At 46.7% G+C, this 14,763-nt stretch overlaps 1 protein-coding gene across 1 annotated transcript in view; it reads right to left on the reverse strand.

The window, feature by feature from the left end:
* Positions 1-4,165: 4,165 nt before the first annotated feature.
* Positions 4,166-14,763, reverse strand: part of LOC115082687 (phosphoglycerate kinase-like) — a 39,844-nt gene continuing 29,246 nt past the window's right edge. The window contains exons 10-11 of the mRNA XM_029586881.1: positions 6,571-6,669; positions 4,166-4,640 (exon numbers count right to left, since the gene is read on the reverse strand). Coding sequence (XP_029442741.1) covers positions 4,600-4,640; positions 6,571-6,669 — 140 coding nt within the window. The 3' untranslated portion in view covers positions 4,166-4,599. The remainder of the gene's footprint in view (positions 4,641-6,570; positions 6,670-14,763) is intronic.

Raw genomic sequence — 14,763 nt, forward strand, 5'->3', positions numbered from 1 at the left:
GGCATTTGCATGTTGTGGGCGCTATTAGTTTCGGGGGCTTTACCCCTTATTCAGTAAGGGGTAATAGCGCGTGGAAAACGCGCGTCCAAACACGGTTAGGGGCGCGCACTGTACTGTATCTGCCCGCTAGAGATTTCCGGCGCGTCTCCAGAGATTTGGCAATTTCTGTAAAATCCCGCAGGGCGTTCCCGGACCCTCTTACAGAAGAAACCCTTGGTGATACCGATTGGAGCACCCGGGTTCTCGCCGGCGAGTCCCGCAACGCATCCCCCGTCCAGGCCCGCTGGAATAAGTCTGAGTGCAAGGTAAAGAGGGAGCATTGCGTGTCACTGGCACGGTCACTGCTAAAGCTTGGCCGGGAATCACAGCCCCGGCGCTTCCTGCATCTGCACATCCTGCCCGCGAACAATATCCAGGGGCTGAGAACAGGAAGCACCTGAGACGTTGCTGCTCCCCAGGAGAGTGGGGAAGGGAAGGCCCGAGCAGCCGCAGGCCTGGGCTGAGACCGCGGGGGGAGAGACAGGCTCGGGTCCTGGCGGGACATCAAAAGGTGGCGTTGCAGGCACGTAAATCAGCCGCAAGCAAAATATGCAAATAAACGTCGTGAATATTCACGGAGGACAGCCTGAAGAGCAGAGGTTTGATAGTCCTGACTTACGGGCCGACACAGTGAAAAACGCTCTCCCAGCGCGCGCACAGGGCACCTCTCCTGTGCGCGCGATACAGTAAATAAATGATTTTAAATTAGGCCCGGTGGTAAAAAGAGGCGCTAGGGTCACTAGCGCGTCCCTAGCGCTTCTTTTCAGACAGGAGCGGCGGCTGTCAGCGGGCATATTTTTTTTAAACTTTCGGGACCTCCGACTTAATATCGCCATGATTTTTTACTGCTTTTCTGTGCACTTTCCCGGTGCCTTTGGGTAGGCGCTAATTTCTGAAAGTAAAATGTGCGGCTTGGCTGCACATTTTACTTACTGTGTAGCACGGGAATAACTAATAGCGCCCGCAACATGCATTCGCATGTTGCGGGCGCTATTAGATTTCGGGGGGGTTGGACGTGCGTTTTGGACGCGCTATTACCCCTTACTGAATAAGGGGTAAAGCTAGCGCGTTGAAAACGCGCGTCCAAATGCCGGCTAATAGTGCGCGCCGTCGGAGCGCACTGTACTGTATCGGCCTGTTAGAAGGAAGTCGGATTTGTCCCGAGATGCGATGATGCGTTTGAGGCGCAGGCTCACGCAGCACGCGCTCCTCAGAAGGGCCTGGAGCCTCGGGCATCGAATGGGTGAACATTACAACCATGGGAACGTCGCTGTGTGCAGGACACCAGAGAAAAGGCTTTCCTTCAAAAGCTGGGGAAACTCATCTTATAGCACTTTCACCCTTAAGAATAATTGAATTGCTCGGGAACCTCCCCAAAAGAGTTTTGCGGTCTCAGGCAGCGCATTGTTAATCTTGGGCAGGTTACAGTCAGCCCGGCTGAGGGCTTTTCCTCGTGCTTCTCCGGCAATACTGAGTGCCTTGCTATTTGAACTTAAGAGTATTAACAGATATTAAACAGGTCAAGGCACTGGAATTAGATTAGAAATAGGTTCAATTCTTGCTTTAGCTTAGTTTCAGCGATTTGTAAATAGAGTTTGGATTTGTTTTACGCTTTTATGAGTGCACATGATGTCAACCGTGCCCCACGAGCCACAGAGGCAGCGGGATATAAGGGACGCTAGATAGATAAATAACGACCGTAGCTGCTTTAATAATGCCGGCCGAGAGGAGCGGATGACCAGGAAGACGGGCACAGGGGTCTACGGGCTGTAACCTCCAGGCCTGGATGCCTCAGGGGTTGGGCACAGTGACAGAGAAGCTGTCAGAGTCACCTTCAGGAGCGGCGTAGCCTGAATCCAATGCCAAGAGCAACGTCGACTTTTACCATTGCTGCAAGAAACATCCCCAGTTCAGCAACAAAGGGAAAAGCCCCCCCAAAATGGTACGAGAGGCCTGTAACCTCCAACGGCAAAATGGAGGGAGGCCTGAAGGCCGGTGGCAGATACTCTAACGGGCAGGATTCACAAGCTCTTATCAGAGGGGGGTGACTGTAATGTGCCTTATGATGCTAAAGTAAAAATAATAGTGAACTGCACCCCAAAGCAGAAACAGGACCGTACGGCGTCTATCTCAGCCACCTCCTATCCATCTTCACCTGGCCTGGGAGAGAAAACCACCTCTGCAACAAACCTTAGTAAATGTTGGACAGTGTCACGTGCAGCCAACGTAAGAATTAAAATGATAGTTAGAAAAGAGCCGATCACAAGAGCTGCGAATGTGATACCGAAATGGACAAAACATTATTCCCCAGGAAAGAAAGCTGAACAGAAGGAGAGAAAAAAAAAAATAGACCAAGAGAAAGACCTGAGGCAGGAGTCAGGAGTGGGGGAAGATGGGCGTCAGGCTGGCCCTCAACCTCCTATCTGCTGCCACATGGAAGACAGACTTGGGGAGAGGTGGATTAATTACTGCTTTTCAGCTCAGAAAGCCTTTTCCTGGATTTGAATATGCAGAATACGGTTGTTGTTGTTTTATATATTATATATAATGCTCTGGGAGCACTCAGCTAGTATTGGGATGAAACGTCCCAGAGACCCAGGAAGAGGAGCAGCTCCGCTCACACCTGCCAGGCCGGGCTGGGGTGGAGAGGTCACTGCCTTACCGCTGGACTCTAGCCCTCTCCCACCATGCAGCGCAGTCGGCTCCAAACCAGAGTTTGGCTAGCAAAAGAATCATCAGAAGGCTTTCTCTGCACCGAAGGGTGCCCTCTGTGGTAAGGGTTATAAAATTATGCCACCATCATGCAGCACATTTGCCTAAATTTAAATGTATTTGCACACTGCCCTAGATTTAAATGTATTTGCATATACATTTGTGGATATTTGTTGGTTTTACTTTATAAAAATGGTCATTTTCTGACGTTTGTGTCAAGTTCAGTTATTTGTTCCTTTTTAGGGGCAGATTTCCATTGCATAATCCTGAGACTGCGGGTTCCAACGAGATAGCAGAGAGCACTGAAGAGGACGCATATGCACCCTCGCCCACGGCACCACTTTCAGGATAGCTGCCTTCAAGCTTTCCTGTGGGTAAGACCACACAGTCAGGCTTATGGCGTTCATCAACCAACGCACTTGAGACATCAATCACTGGATCCGAACTTCCAGTAGGAACACACTGTCCTGTCCCTTGCCAAACCAGATCTTCAGTCCTGAAACCCCCCTCTGTCTCAGATTCAGGGTAAAACTTTATTTTTTTAAACCTTACCTGACCTCAGCGCTTACCGGCTGAGTACAGAGACTACCCAGCTGCTGGGGGAGAGGGCATCTGCCGTCACCACCGCGCCCGGCCTCTCACCCGCTGCCTTTCAGCTGAACTAGCAGCTAAATCCACACTGGGAAACCCAGCTAAATGACCAAGGCACACCTCTGAGGGACCATGGAAATCGCCTCAGGAATTCTCATCTGGGGGGAAGGACCTTTAGGTATCACTGCACGAGAGCGGGGCTTTCTTCTCCTGAATTTAGAATTTCTCCTTCCAAAAAGCTCGAAGCAATCCCCATAGGTAGATGCACGTCCACCATCTGCTGGAGACGGAGAATACTGGCAAGGCTGGGGTCACTGCAGGGCTGTATATACTGTGACATCAGCTTGCTCCGTCTCCATCTGCTGGCAGGGGAGCATAAACCCACTGGTCCTGAGTCCACCTGTCTACACGCTAGGAAAAATGAGTTTTTGAACTGGATTTGAATATAGTCAGACAGGGAGTGTGACACAGACTCGGGAAGCCCAGTCCAGGCATATGGCCCAGCAGGGTGGAAAGCGTGGAGTCGGAAGATGGCGAGTGGTGGTGGTAGTGAAGGGCGCAGAGAATGGCGACTTGCTTAATAAACAGAGCTCACGAGGAAGGGTATAGTGGGGAGACCGGCAGTGGGGAGCTGTGGAGTGAATGTAGTGGTGGCTGATAATACTGAACTGCATGCAGAGGCAGACAGGGAGCCACTGTAGTGACCTGAGGAGAAGGGGTGACGTGGTCAGAGATGAATCCCTCTGCTCATTTGGTGAAACAGTACTTTGAAACCCATGAATCCAGCTAGGGAAGGCAAAATTAAAAAACAAACACACACCACTAGATTCTTTTTAAGATTTTATTGTGTTGCTCTTGCAGTTGACATCCAAACTAAAATGTTAGGGAGAGCCTTTTGTCTGTAAACAGTTCACAGAAACAGCAGCTGAAAGGGTGACCGAAAGCCAGAGGGAGCAGTTTACCACGTGAGCCAGGGGTGCAGGTAAGACTCTCGCCTCTCCAGGGTTAAATATATTACATTATACAGATCTATATATGCTCTGAAGGGACAACAAGATACTGAATACACCACAGGACTCAACTGAAATGAGAGAGGGAGTAAGTGAGGGACAGGGTCCCATGAAATGTAAAACAGAACCAAATCCATCCGGTAACCGTCTTGTCCCGGCTTGCACTGGGGAATTTGTCTATCGCACGGATGGAAGCACTGCAGAGTCACCACACAGCGGTGCCGGCCGAGGGAGGCACTCTTATCCGCTAAATGCTGCTGAGGGCATCCACACCAGGAAGAACTTTACCTATTAAAAGAAGAAGAAAAAAAAAACCCAAGTCAGATCGTGGAGGGAGCTGTGGTCGTCGCACTGCAGCGACACCTGGTGGCCGGATTCAGGCGAGGATCCTGGCCAAGGAAGGTCACAGCAGCGGCCGGGCTCGGTGAATCGGGAGGGGGAAATAATCCCCAGAGAGTTGCAAACGAAGGCTCCTCGTGCCGGATCCCATCCCGAGTTCTGGCTGATCCGTAAAAATCCAAAGCAGGAGGAAGAAACTTCCCTCTCCTACCTTGCCCCTCCCCCACAACCAAAGCCCCTACACAGTCAGATTTACAGATTTCCCCATTTGCGAGTACTGGGTCTCGTTTCACCTCACGCCGCAGATGGGGGTGTCCCAATCCACATCCGGCAGATTAGAAAACACCTACCAGCAACACCGCTCCTTCCGCTACAGGTCTTGCAGGCACCGGTGGTTCTCACCCTGCTCCCCCAGGGACCACCTGACCAATCTGGTTTATCAGGTGAAACATGCACGAGATATTTGCCTACTAAGGAGGCAGTGCCTGCGGATCTCTCTCTCAAGTATATTCCTGGTGCACATCCTGAAAACCCACCTGCCAGGCAGTCCCTGAAGAGGCAGGATTGGGAGCCACAGAAATCAGGGCTCGCCAAACCCGTCCCGGTGACCGCGAGTGTGCATGGAATCCACACACAACGGCAGTCGGTCACATGCGACCTGCGACTGTGAGCGAAGAAGCTGCAGGCGTCCACACACATCACAGACCGCAGCAGTAATTCACAGATTAACTTTCTAAACGCTGCGTCTCGCCCTTGACCAGCGAGGGGGCGGGAAATGGACTTCTTTACAAGAGAGGAGCATTTCTGTCTCTCTTAACCCAAGGCTGTCAGTGCAGTAAGCACAAATGACCACTAGGTGGCCTCCTGTGATCAGGGAATATTAAATCTAATCCTTACAGGAAAGTTAGCACCAAGTTATTTGAGTGAAGACTAATCTGCGTCCGTTGCATCCACCCGAATCTACCGCGAAGCTTGGCAAGCTGGCCAAGGGAGAGATGGTGAAAAGAAGTCCAAATTTATGCTTTTTTTTTTTTTTGGTTACCCAGTAGTGTTTTCCTTCTCTTTCTGCCCCCAGATCTCCTACACACACTGCTCCTGGTTTACGGAGGCCTTGCCACCCTGCGCATACACTCATGCAGGAAGTATTATTTTGTGGGAATTGCTCTGTTGGGTCTAGGAGGATATAATTTTTTTTTTTTTTGGAGTTTTGATATAAGATGGATGGAAAAGGTCACAGTTCCACAGACATCTTTAAGCTTCACACTGCTGGGCATCTCTCAGTGCCTCAGCTCCTCCTCCTCAGCCCACGTCTGCAGCCACGTGAGCTGCAGGAACGGAGCACAGAGCCTACTGGAGCAGAGAAAGAGTGAACCCTTCCCGCAAGAGGAGTCTCCCTGATGATGATGCACTGGCAGAGGCCCACGTATGTCTGCCCCAGTGCACGAGAGCCTCGCTGTGTGGTCCTAGAACGTCCCCTGTGCAGACAGGCACAGCCCCATGCATGCAGGATTAACAAAATCCCCCCCAGTCAGCAGAGCTGCATCAGCCCTGTGCTGCCTCACAGAAGGAAATGTGGACTGGGAGAGACTTATAACAGTAAACAATGCAAAGTCACACACACAAATATTGAAGAAAAAAAAAAGGGACAAGCTCAGCTCTCCTCCACACTAAGAGATCTGAGAGCCAGGGAGCAACCTCCGACTGATACCAGATACCCCGGCTTAGGTCCTGCCCTGTCACTGCCCAAGATCCTAGCCAAGTCACTTCCTCACACATTAAACTGCTTAGACAAAATGAGCCATACATTGTCAGGGACTTAGGATTGGGTTTCTGGGACTCCTCGCTCCTGTACGAGTTTAACAGGGGAACATGAGGTTACCTTCCAGCAGTTCCAAGCTGGCCCCTCCGCCGGTGCTGACGTGGCTGACTTTATCCTCCGTGTCCCACTTAGCGCAGCACGTAGCTGTGTCCCCGCCACCTGTCAAGAGAAACACGAGGAATAGTGTGACCTGCTGGTGTGCTGACTGCCTCCAGTGCAGCTACTGTACAGAGACATTACTTCTTACCTGATAATTTCACTTTCCTTAATATAGACAGATGGACTCAGGAGCAGTGGGGTTATGCACCTCTACCAGCAGGTGGAGACAGAGCAAGCTGACGTCACAGTATATATTGTCCTGCCGTGACATCAGCCCACCAGTATATGCTCTTCAAAAGTAACCGAGGACAGACTAGCAAAAAAAAACCTGATTAAAAAATGGATAACCAATTCTGTACTCAACCAACAAGAGGCGAGAATGAATGAATACCTAGTCTAGGGACTGGATGAACACTTGCTAGTAATCCCTGGAACACATAGCCACGTAGGAGGTCCATCACACAATCATTTGGCAGCCAAGGGAGGGAAGCTGAGTCTATCTATCTACATTAAGGAAAACGAAATCATCAGGTAAGTAGTAATTTCTGCTTTCCTAGCGTGTAGATAGACGCAGCAGCAGTGGGATGTACCCAAGCTACTCCCCAACAGGGTGGGAGGCTGCCCGCGGTCCAGTCGACACCGCACTTGCAAAGGCTGCGTCCTCCCAGGCCTGCACATCAAGACGATAACACCAGGAAAAGGTGTGTAAGGAGGACATCGCGTCACAGCTCAGTAAATGTCGATGGGAGACAACAATCTAACCTCTGCCCATGACACTGCCTGAGCCCTGGTGGCATGAGCACAGAGTAGGCAACGGCTTTTCAGCAGACACATAAGCGGCTGTGACCACCTTGTAATCCAGCGTGCTATTGTAGCCCCCCGAAGCTGGCTCGCCCTATTTTCCCCCAGAATGAAGGACAAAACAGATGATCCGTCTTTCAGAAAGGTTTAGAAGCCTCCAGATTCCTTCACAAGTCTCTTGACATCCAGGGGATGCACAAGGGGATATTCCTCCACATCCCTTTCCTTATCCAAGGATGGCAAGGAAACAGTTTGATTCAAATGAAAATCTGAGACCACCTTAAGCAAGAACGAAAGATCAGTAAGCAGCTGTATTGCTCTTTGAGTCACCCACAGGAACGGCTCCCGGCAAGACGAGGCCTGCAGCTCAGAATTTCAACATGCAGAACACATCACCATGAGAAACACTGTTTTCAAGATCAATAACCGCAAGGAAAGGCCACGCAGCAGTCAATATGTAGGACCTGCCAAGAAATCCAACAACTGATTAAGACTGCACAAAAGGAACTGGTAACCGCAAGGGAGGATGAAGATGCTTCACTCCCCTCAAGAAACGGGCCACATCTGGATGAGACGATAAGGATTCACCATTCACCTGGCCCCTGAAACAAGCAAGAGCCGCTACCTGTACCTTCAAAGAATTAAGAGCCAATCCTTTAATTCAGACCATCCTATAGGAATTCCAAAATGAGTGGGATCTTAACTGAATGAAAAAGCACACCTTGATCTTCACACCCTCAACCACTCGCCAAAACCGCACATAGGCCAAGGAAAGTGGAGAACTTTCATGCTCGAAGCAAGGTGGCAATCACAACAGCGAGCTCTCTCAAGAGCCATGCCATAAGACAAAATCGAGTCAGATCTTCGTGAAAGACAGGCCCCTGCTGACAGATTCCTGTGCGGTGGAAGATTGGGAGGGGGGGGGGGGGGAAGAGAGAATCTACCAGGAGTCTTCACAGATCTGCATACCGTGATCTCCTGGGCCAATCCAGTGCCACCAAGAGCACAAATTCTCCTGTGGCCTTCGACCCTCCAAACTATTCTGCCCAACATGGGCCATAGGGGAAAGGCATACAGCAGCTTGTCTTCCAGCAAGGCCTGCATGAGAGCATCGAAACCCAAGGATTTTGGATCTCTCCTGCGACTGAAGAATCGAGGAACTTTTGCATTTGTGAGAAGTTGCCAGCAGGTCTAGAAACGGAAGGCCCCAGCCATTCTTTATCAGCTGAAATGTCTCGTCCAACAATACCCATTTCTCCTGGGTCTAGACGCTCTCTTCTGAGAAAGTCTGCTCTTACATTATCTTTTCCTGCACTGTTCGAGGCCGAAATATCCTGAAGATGCATTTCCGCCCATTCCATAAGTTGATCTCTCTCTTGTGGCACTTGCTGGCTGTTGGTTCCTCCCTGCCGATTGATGTAAGCCACCATCGATGCATTGTTCGACATTACCTGGACCGCTCGATCCTGCAGTCTGTCACTGAACTGTAAGCACACCAGCCTGACCGCCTGAGCTTCCAGCCGACTGTTGTTCCAGAGAGACTCCTTTCAATTACCCCAATATTGACTGGGTAAATGTAACATCAGGACTTGCTAGAGACATAAAGTTCCTGGTTGTAATCAATGACTGCTTCATGGAACAATTGGATCAGGAACCAACAAGAGAGGGAGCCATTTTAGATTTAATTCTTAGTGGAACGCAGGATTTGATGAGAGAGGTAATGGTGATGGGGCCACTTGGCAATAGTGATCATAACGTGATCAAATTTAACTAATAACTGGAAGGGGGACAATTAGTAAATCTGTAGCTCTAACACTAAACTTTCAAAAGGGAAACTTTGATAAAATGAGGAAAATAGTTAGAAAAACACTGAAAGGTGCAGCTGCAAAGGTTAAAAGTGTTCAACAGGCATGGACATTGTTTAAAAATACAATCCTAGAGGCGCAGTCCATATGTATTCCGCGCATTAAGAAAGGTGGAAGGAAGGCAAAACAATTACCGTCATGGTTAAAAGGTGAGGTGAAAGAGGCTATTTTATCCAAAAAAACATCCTTCAAAAATTGGAAGAAGGATCCATCTGAAGAAAATAGGAAAAAGCATAAGCAATGTCAAGTTAAGTGCAAAACATTGATAAGGCAGGCTAAGAAAGAACTTGAAATGAAGTTGGCCGTAAAGGAGGCGATGTCCTTTCCTGGATTGCAAACTGGTTAAAAGACATGAAACAGAGAGTAGGATTAAATGGTCAATTTTCTCAGTGGAAAAGGGTAAACAGTGCAGTGCCTCATTGATCTGTACTTGGACCGGTGCTTTTCAATATATTTATAAATGATCTGGAAAGGAATACGATGAGTGAGGTTATCAAATTTGCAGATGATACAAAATTTTTCAGTGTAGTTAAATCACAAGCAGATTGTGATACATTACAGGAGGACCTTGTGAGACTGGAAGATTGGGCATCCAAATGGCAGATGAAATTTAATGTGGACAAGTGCAAGGTGCTGCATATAGGGAAAAATAACCCTTGCTGTAGTTACACGATGTTAGGTTCCATATTAGGAGCTACCACCCAGGAAAAAGATCTAGGCATCATAGTGGATAATACTTTAAAATCGTCGGTTCAGTGTGCTGCAGCAGTCAAAATTATTAGGAAGGGAATGGTTAATAAAACGGAAAATGTCATAATGCCTCTATATCGCTCCATGGTGAGACCGCACCTTGAATTCTGTGTACAATTCTGGTCGCCGCATCTCACAAAAGCAATGGAGAAGGTACAGAGAAGGGCAACCAAAATGATAAAGGGGATGGAACAGCTCCCCTATGAGGAAAGGCTGAAGAGTTTAGGGCTGTTCAGCTTGGAGAAGAGACGGCTGAGGGGGGTCTTTAAGATCATGAGAGGTCTTGAACGAGTAGATGTGAATCGGGTATTTACACTTTCAAATAGGAGTAGGGGGCATTCCATGAAGTTAGCAAGTAGCACATTTAAGACTAATTGAAGAAAATTCTTTTTCACTCAACGCACAATAAAGCTCTAGAATTTGTTGCCAGAGGATGTGGTTAGTGCAGTTAGTGTAGCTGGGTTTAAAAAAAGGTTTGGATAAGTTCTTGGAGGAGAAGTCCATTAACTGCTATTAATCTAGTTGACTTAGGGAATAGTCACTGCTATTAATTGCATCAGTAGCATGGGATCTTCTTGGTGTTTGGGTAATTGCCAGGTTCTTGTGGCCTGGTTTTGGCCTCTGTTGGAAACAGAATGCTGGGCTTGATGGACCCTTGGTCTGACCCAGTATGGCATGTTCTTATAGGAATAATGGAGGTACACCTCGGACAAATCTAAGGGAGTCAAAAATTCCGCCGACCTTATGGCCATTATCATGAGCGCAATGTTTCCATCCGAAAATGAGTCACCCACAGATGTCAGTTGAACCCTTTGAGATCCAGAATGGGACGAAAGGAACCCTCCTTCTTGGGCACAATGAAGTAAATGGAATATCGCCCTGTATTATTTTGTCTCTCATATTTCACTTTTAGCTTCTCTAACTTATGTTCCCTTGAAGAGACCTTCAGATACCCTTTGGTCTTATTCTACCTATCTTTCCCCTTTCCTTAGCCCTCTGCACTTCATCTCATTTACTCTACCCTAATTAGATCCAAGCTCAATTATTTGGATCAAATCACTTATTGTGACCTTTATCACTATGTAATTCAAATTGTTTTCCTGTTTAGTTAACTTTATAAGAGTTTTTCTTAAATGTTCATGGTTCTATGTATAGCCTACAGGCAAGTTTTCATTCATTGTAAACCGGTTTGATTTGTATCTAATGCAAGAAGATCGGTATATAAAAACTAAAAATAAATAAATAGTCCCACATCGTAGATTGAAAGGACATTCCTTCTGTGATTTTCATTGGATCATTTTAGAAACGTATTCCCCCATTTTCCCGAGGGGGAGATCGTGTTGCCAGACTTAATTTTTGGGAAAGTTTTTGGATTCATAAATTGAATATAGTAGAACCATATGGATTAAATGAAAAAAAAAAAAAAACCGATTGGTATACGCTTTTGTGACATTTAGTGTTTCACACTCAATATGCCTTCGTTGAGGACATTTAAATTCAACTTCCGGTGTTTGATTGACACTTGGACTCTGTGGGTCTTCCGGTTTAAAATGTCGTTACCCGTGTTTGAACGTTCACACGCTGAGAAAGTCTGTCAAACGCAGAGGCGACAATGCATTTTGAAACATGGAATACAAGGACCTGAGGGAGTAATTACTTTTTCCCCCAATTATGCTTGTGCTGCAGAAATGAGGTTTCTTTGAATAATAACTGTTTGATGCAAACTTTTTAATAAAGATGTGATATTATTTTTCAGGATGAATATACATGGTTTGAAGCTTTGTAATCACTGGGAGCTTTTCACTGACTACAACCCCTAACGAAGGAGTTTTCCTCAGAAACACTGCAGTGACGGGCGTTTAAAAGTTTGGAACATTCAGCAAGCTCTGAGCTCCAGTTTTAGCCTTGGCTCCTCGATGCCCTGCCTTCAAGCTTCAACTCCTTGCAGGTTATTTACTCCTGATACTTTTAAGATAAGTAAATTAAAATAATTTAAATACAGAAAAATCGGATGGATCTAAATCCTGCACATGACATCTTTGTGTGACCGATGATTAAATCTTTTTAAGCACGAGAAGTTGGGTTTGAAATACAAGTTTCTATGCAAACCCAGTGCTTTATGATGGTCACAATAAAAGATTATATATAAGTTTGACAGGTAACAGTTTTTTCTCATTCCATAAGTGAAATATTTTGGTAGGTTATAATATTATTCTTGCACATTTTGGGTTCCTTTAATTTATTTTCCAATATGACAGGCGGCACACAGGACAAGGCGCTTAGGTTTCTTAGCAGCTATAAGTGCCATTCTTTTTTTTGTGCATTCAAAATTTTAGGCGCCCCAACCTAAGCACACAAACACAGTCCAGTCTGTACACTCAGGATAAGTGCACGTCCAAGCCGGTCATCGCTATAACCTGGATGCTCAACTAAGCTTCCAAAACCTGGAAGCACAACAGGGCCAGAAACCTCGGCTGAATCGATGTTCAGTAAAGGGCAACCGAACACACAGGCAAAACACGCGAAAACACAGTCACGGCCTCCCACGCAGCAGAAAAGCCTCAGAGCGAGGCCAAGCCAAAAGAGGCTGCCCTCTTCCCTGAACCTCCCTCGGGATGGAGCGAACGTCGGAACGGCGCAACCAGCCCGGAGACCGCAGAAGGGAAATTCCTGAACCAAACCACCTCCACTGTCTCTGCAATGTCTCTTACGTGAGCTCAGTCCTTTCCAGCTGAATACAGAGACGGTCTCCGGCTGTGGGGGAAAAGGTCATATTTATTTATTTTATTTATTTAACATTTTTATATACCGACCTTCATGAAAGAAATTCATATCAGATCGGTTTACAGATAACATGAGGGGAATAACAAAGTCAACCATATAACAAGAAATGAAAGTTACATATAACAAGGGGTATTAACCTGGAGGGCTAGGATAGCCGGAGCGATAGAAGGCATAACTGAACAAATTAGATAATACAATACAATAATATGATGAGAAGAGGCATAAGTGTATAGGCTACACTTGTCAGAGAGTTTAGGTAGGAGTCAGTGTCTGAATTAGTGAGGAATTGCTGGAACTGTAGGTTAAGTGAAGGCCTGGATGAAGAGCCATGTCTTAAGTTTTTTGCGGAAGGTAGATGGGCATGGTTCTAATCTGAGTTCTGTGGGCATCTTGTTCCAGATGGTTGGGCCAGCTGTAGAGAAGGTTCTTTCTTTGGTAGATGATAGGCGAGTAGATTTCGTTGTGGGGGGTTGCAGGGTGCCTTTATATGCTTCTCGAATCGGTCTGTCTGATGAGTATAATTTGAGGGGAATCTGGAGGTCTAGTTGTTGTTGGTTGTGAATGACTTTGTGGATTATAGTGAGAGCCTTGTGTAATATTCTATATTTGATTGGCAGCCAGTGCAGGTTCTGTAGTATGGGAGTGATGTGTGTTCCTCTGTTGGTATTAGTCAGGATTCTTGCCGCAGCATTTTGGAGCATCTGTAATGGTTTGAAAGATGAAGTAGGGAGCCCGAGGAGAAGAGAGTTACAGTAATCTGTTTTGGAGAAGAGTGTGACTTGGAGCACTGTCCTGAAATCTTGGAAGTGGAGGAGGGGTTTGAGCCTTTTCATGACTTGTAATTTATAAAAACAGTCCTTGGTAGTGTTATTGATGGCTTTCTTAAGATTCAGACGGTTATCAATGATTACTCCAAGGTCCCTTACTTGCGTGATCTGGGTGTTGCCTGCTGGTGGATTGATTAAGGCCGAGTTGTCCGAGGAGATGATTAGGAGTTCAGTCTTATTTGCATTCAGAACTAGATTCAAGTTGGTGAGCAGACTGTTTATAGATTTGAGGCAGATTTCCCAAAAGGCGAGAGATTTAGGGAGAGATTCTGTAATGGGAATCAGAATCTGTACGTCATCTGCATAGAGATAGAATTTTAATTTTAGATCCGTAAGCAGTTGACAGAGGGGCAGGAGGTATATATTGAATAGTGTGGGTGACAAGGAAGAGCCTTGTGGTACTCCTAATGTTGATTTGACATCTGGGGATTCGTTGTTATTGATTTTTACTTTGAAGCTTCTGTTACTTAGAAAGGAGTTAAACCAGCTGTGTGCAGATCCTGTTAATCCGATTTCTGCTAGGCGATTTAGTAGGATGGCGTGGTTCACTGTGTCAAATGCGGCTGAAATGTCCAGAAGGACTAGGATAAAAGATTGACCTTTGTCTAGGCCCATGAGGATGTGATCGGCAAGGGAGATAAGTAGGGTTTCTGTACTAGCTGCTTTACGAAAGCCATATTGGGATGGGTGAAAGATATTGTGCTCTTCCAGGTATAAAGAAAGTTGTGTATTAACAACTTTCTCCATGATTTTTGCTAAAAAAGGGAGGTTGGATATGGGGCGGAAGTTGGAGGGTTCACTTGTGTCGAGGTTAGGTTTCTTCAGGAGCGGTTTGAGGGATGCGGTTTTCAGCCTGTCCGGGTAGATTCCTTGGGCGAGTGAGCAATTTATAATGTTGGCCAATGCTCTGGAAATAGTATTCGGGATGAGAAGCAGTAGTTTAGTTGGAATGTGATCTGTTGGGTGGTTTGATGGTTTTAGTTTCTTAAGTATAGATTCGATTTCCAGTGGTGTTGTAGGTTCAAAGGAATCAAGGATGGCCCCAATATAAGTCCTGGAATTGAAAATTATGGAGGGTGGAGTTGCATTGTTCGGTAGGCGTGCTAATGTGTCTGCAGTTTTTTTCT

The sequence above is a fragment of the Rhinatrema bivittatum genome, unplaced genomic scaffold (assembly GCF_901001135.1).
Source record: "Rhinatrema bivittatum unplaced genomic scaffold, aRhiBiv1.1, whole genome shotgun sequence".
Classification (NCBI taxonomy): Eukaryota; Metazoa; Chordata; class Amphibia; order Gymnophiona; family Rhinatrematidae; genus Rhinatrema; species Rhinatrema bivittatum.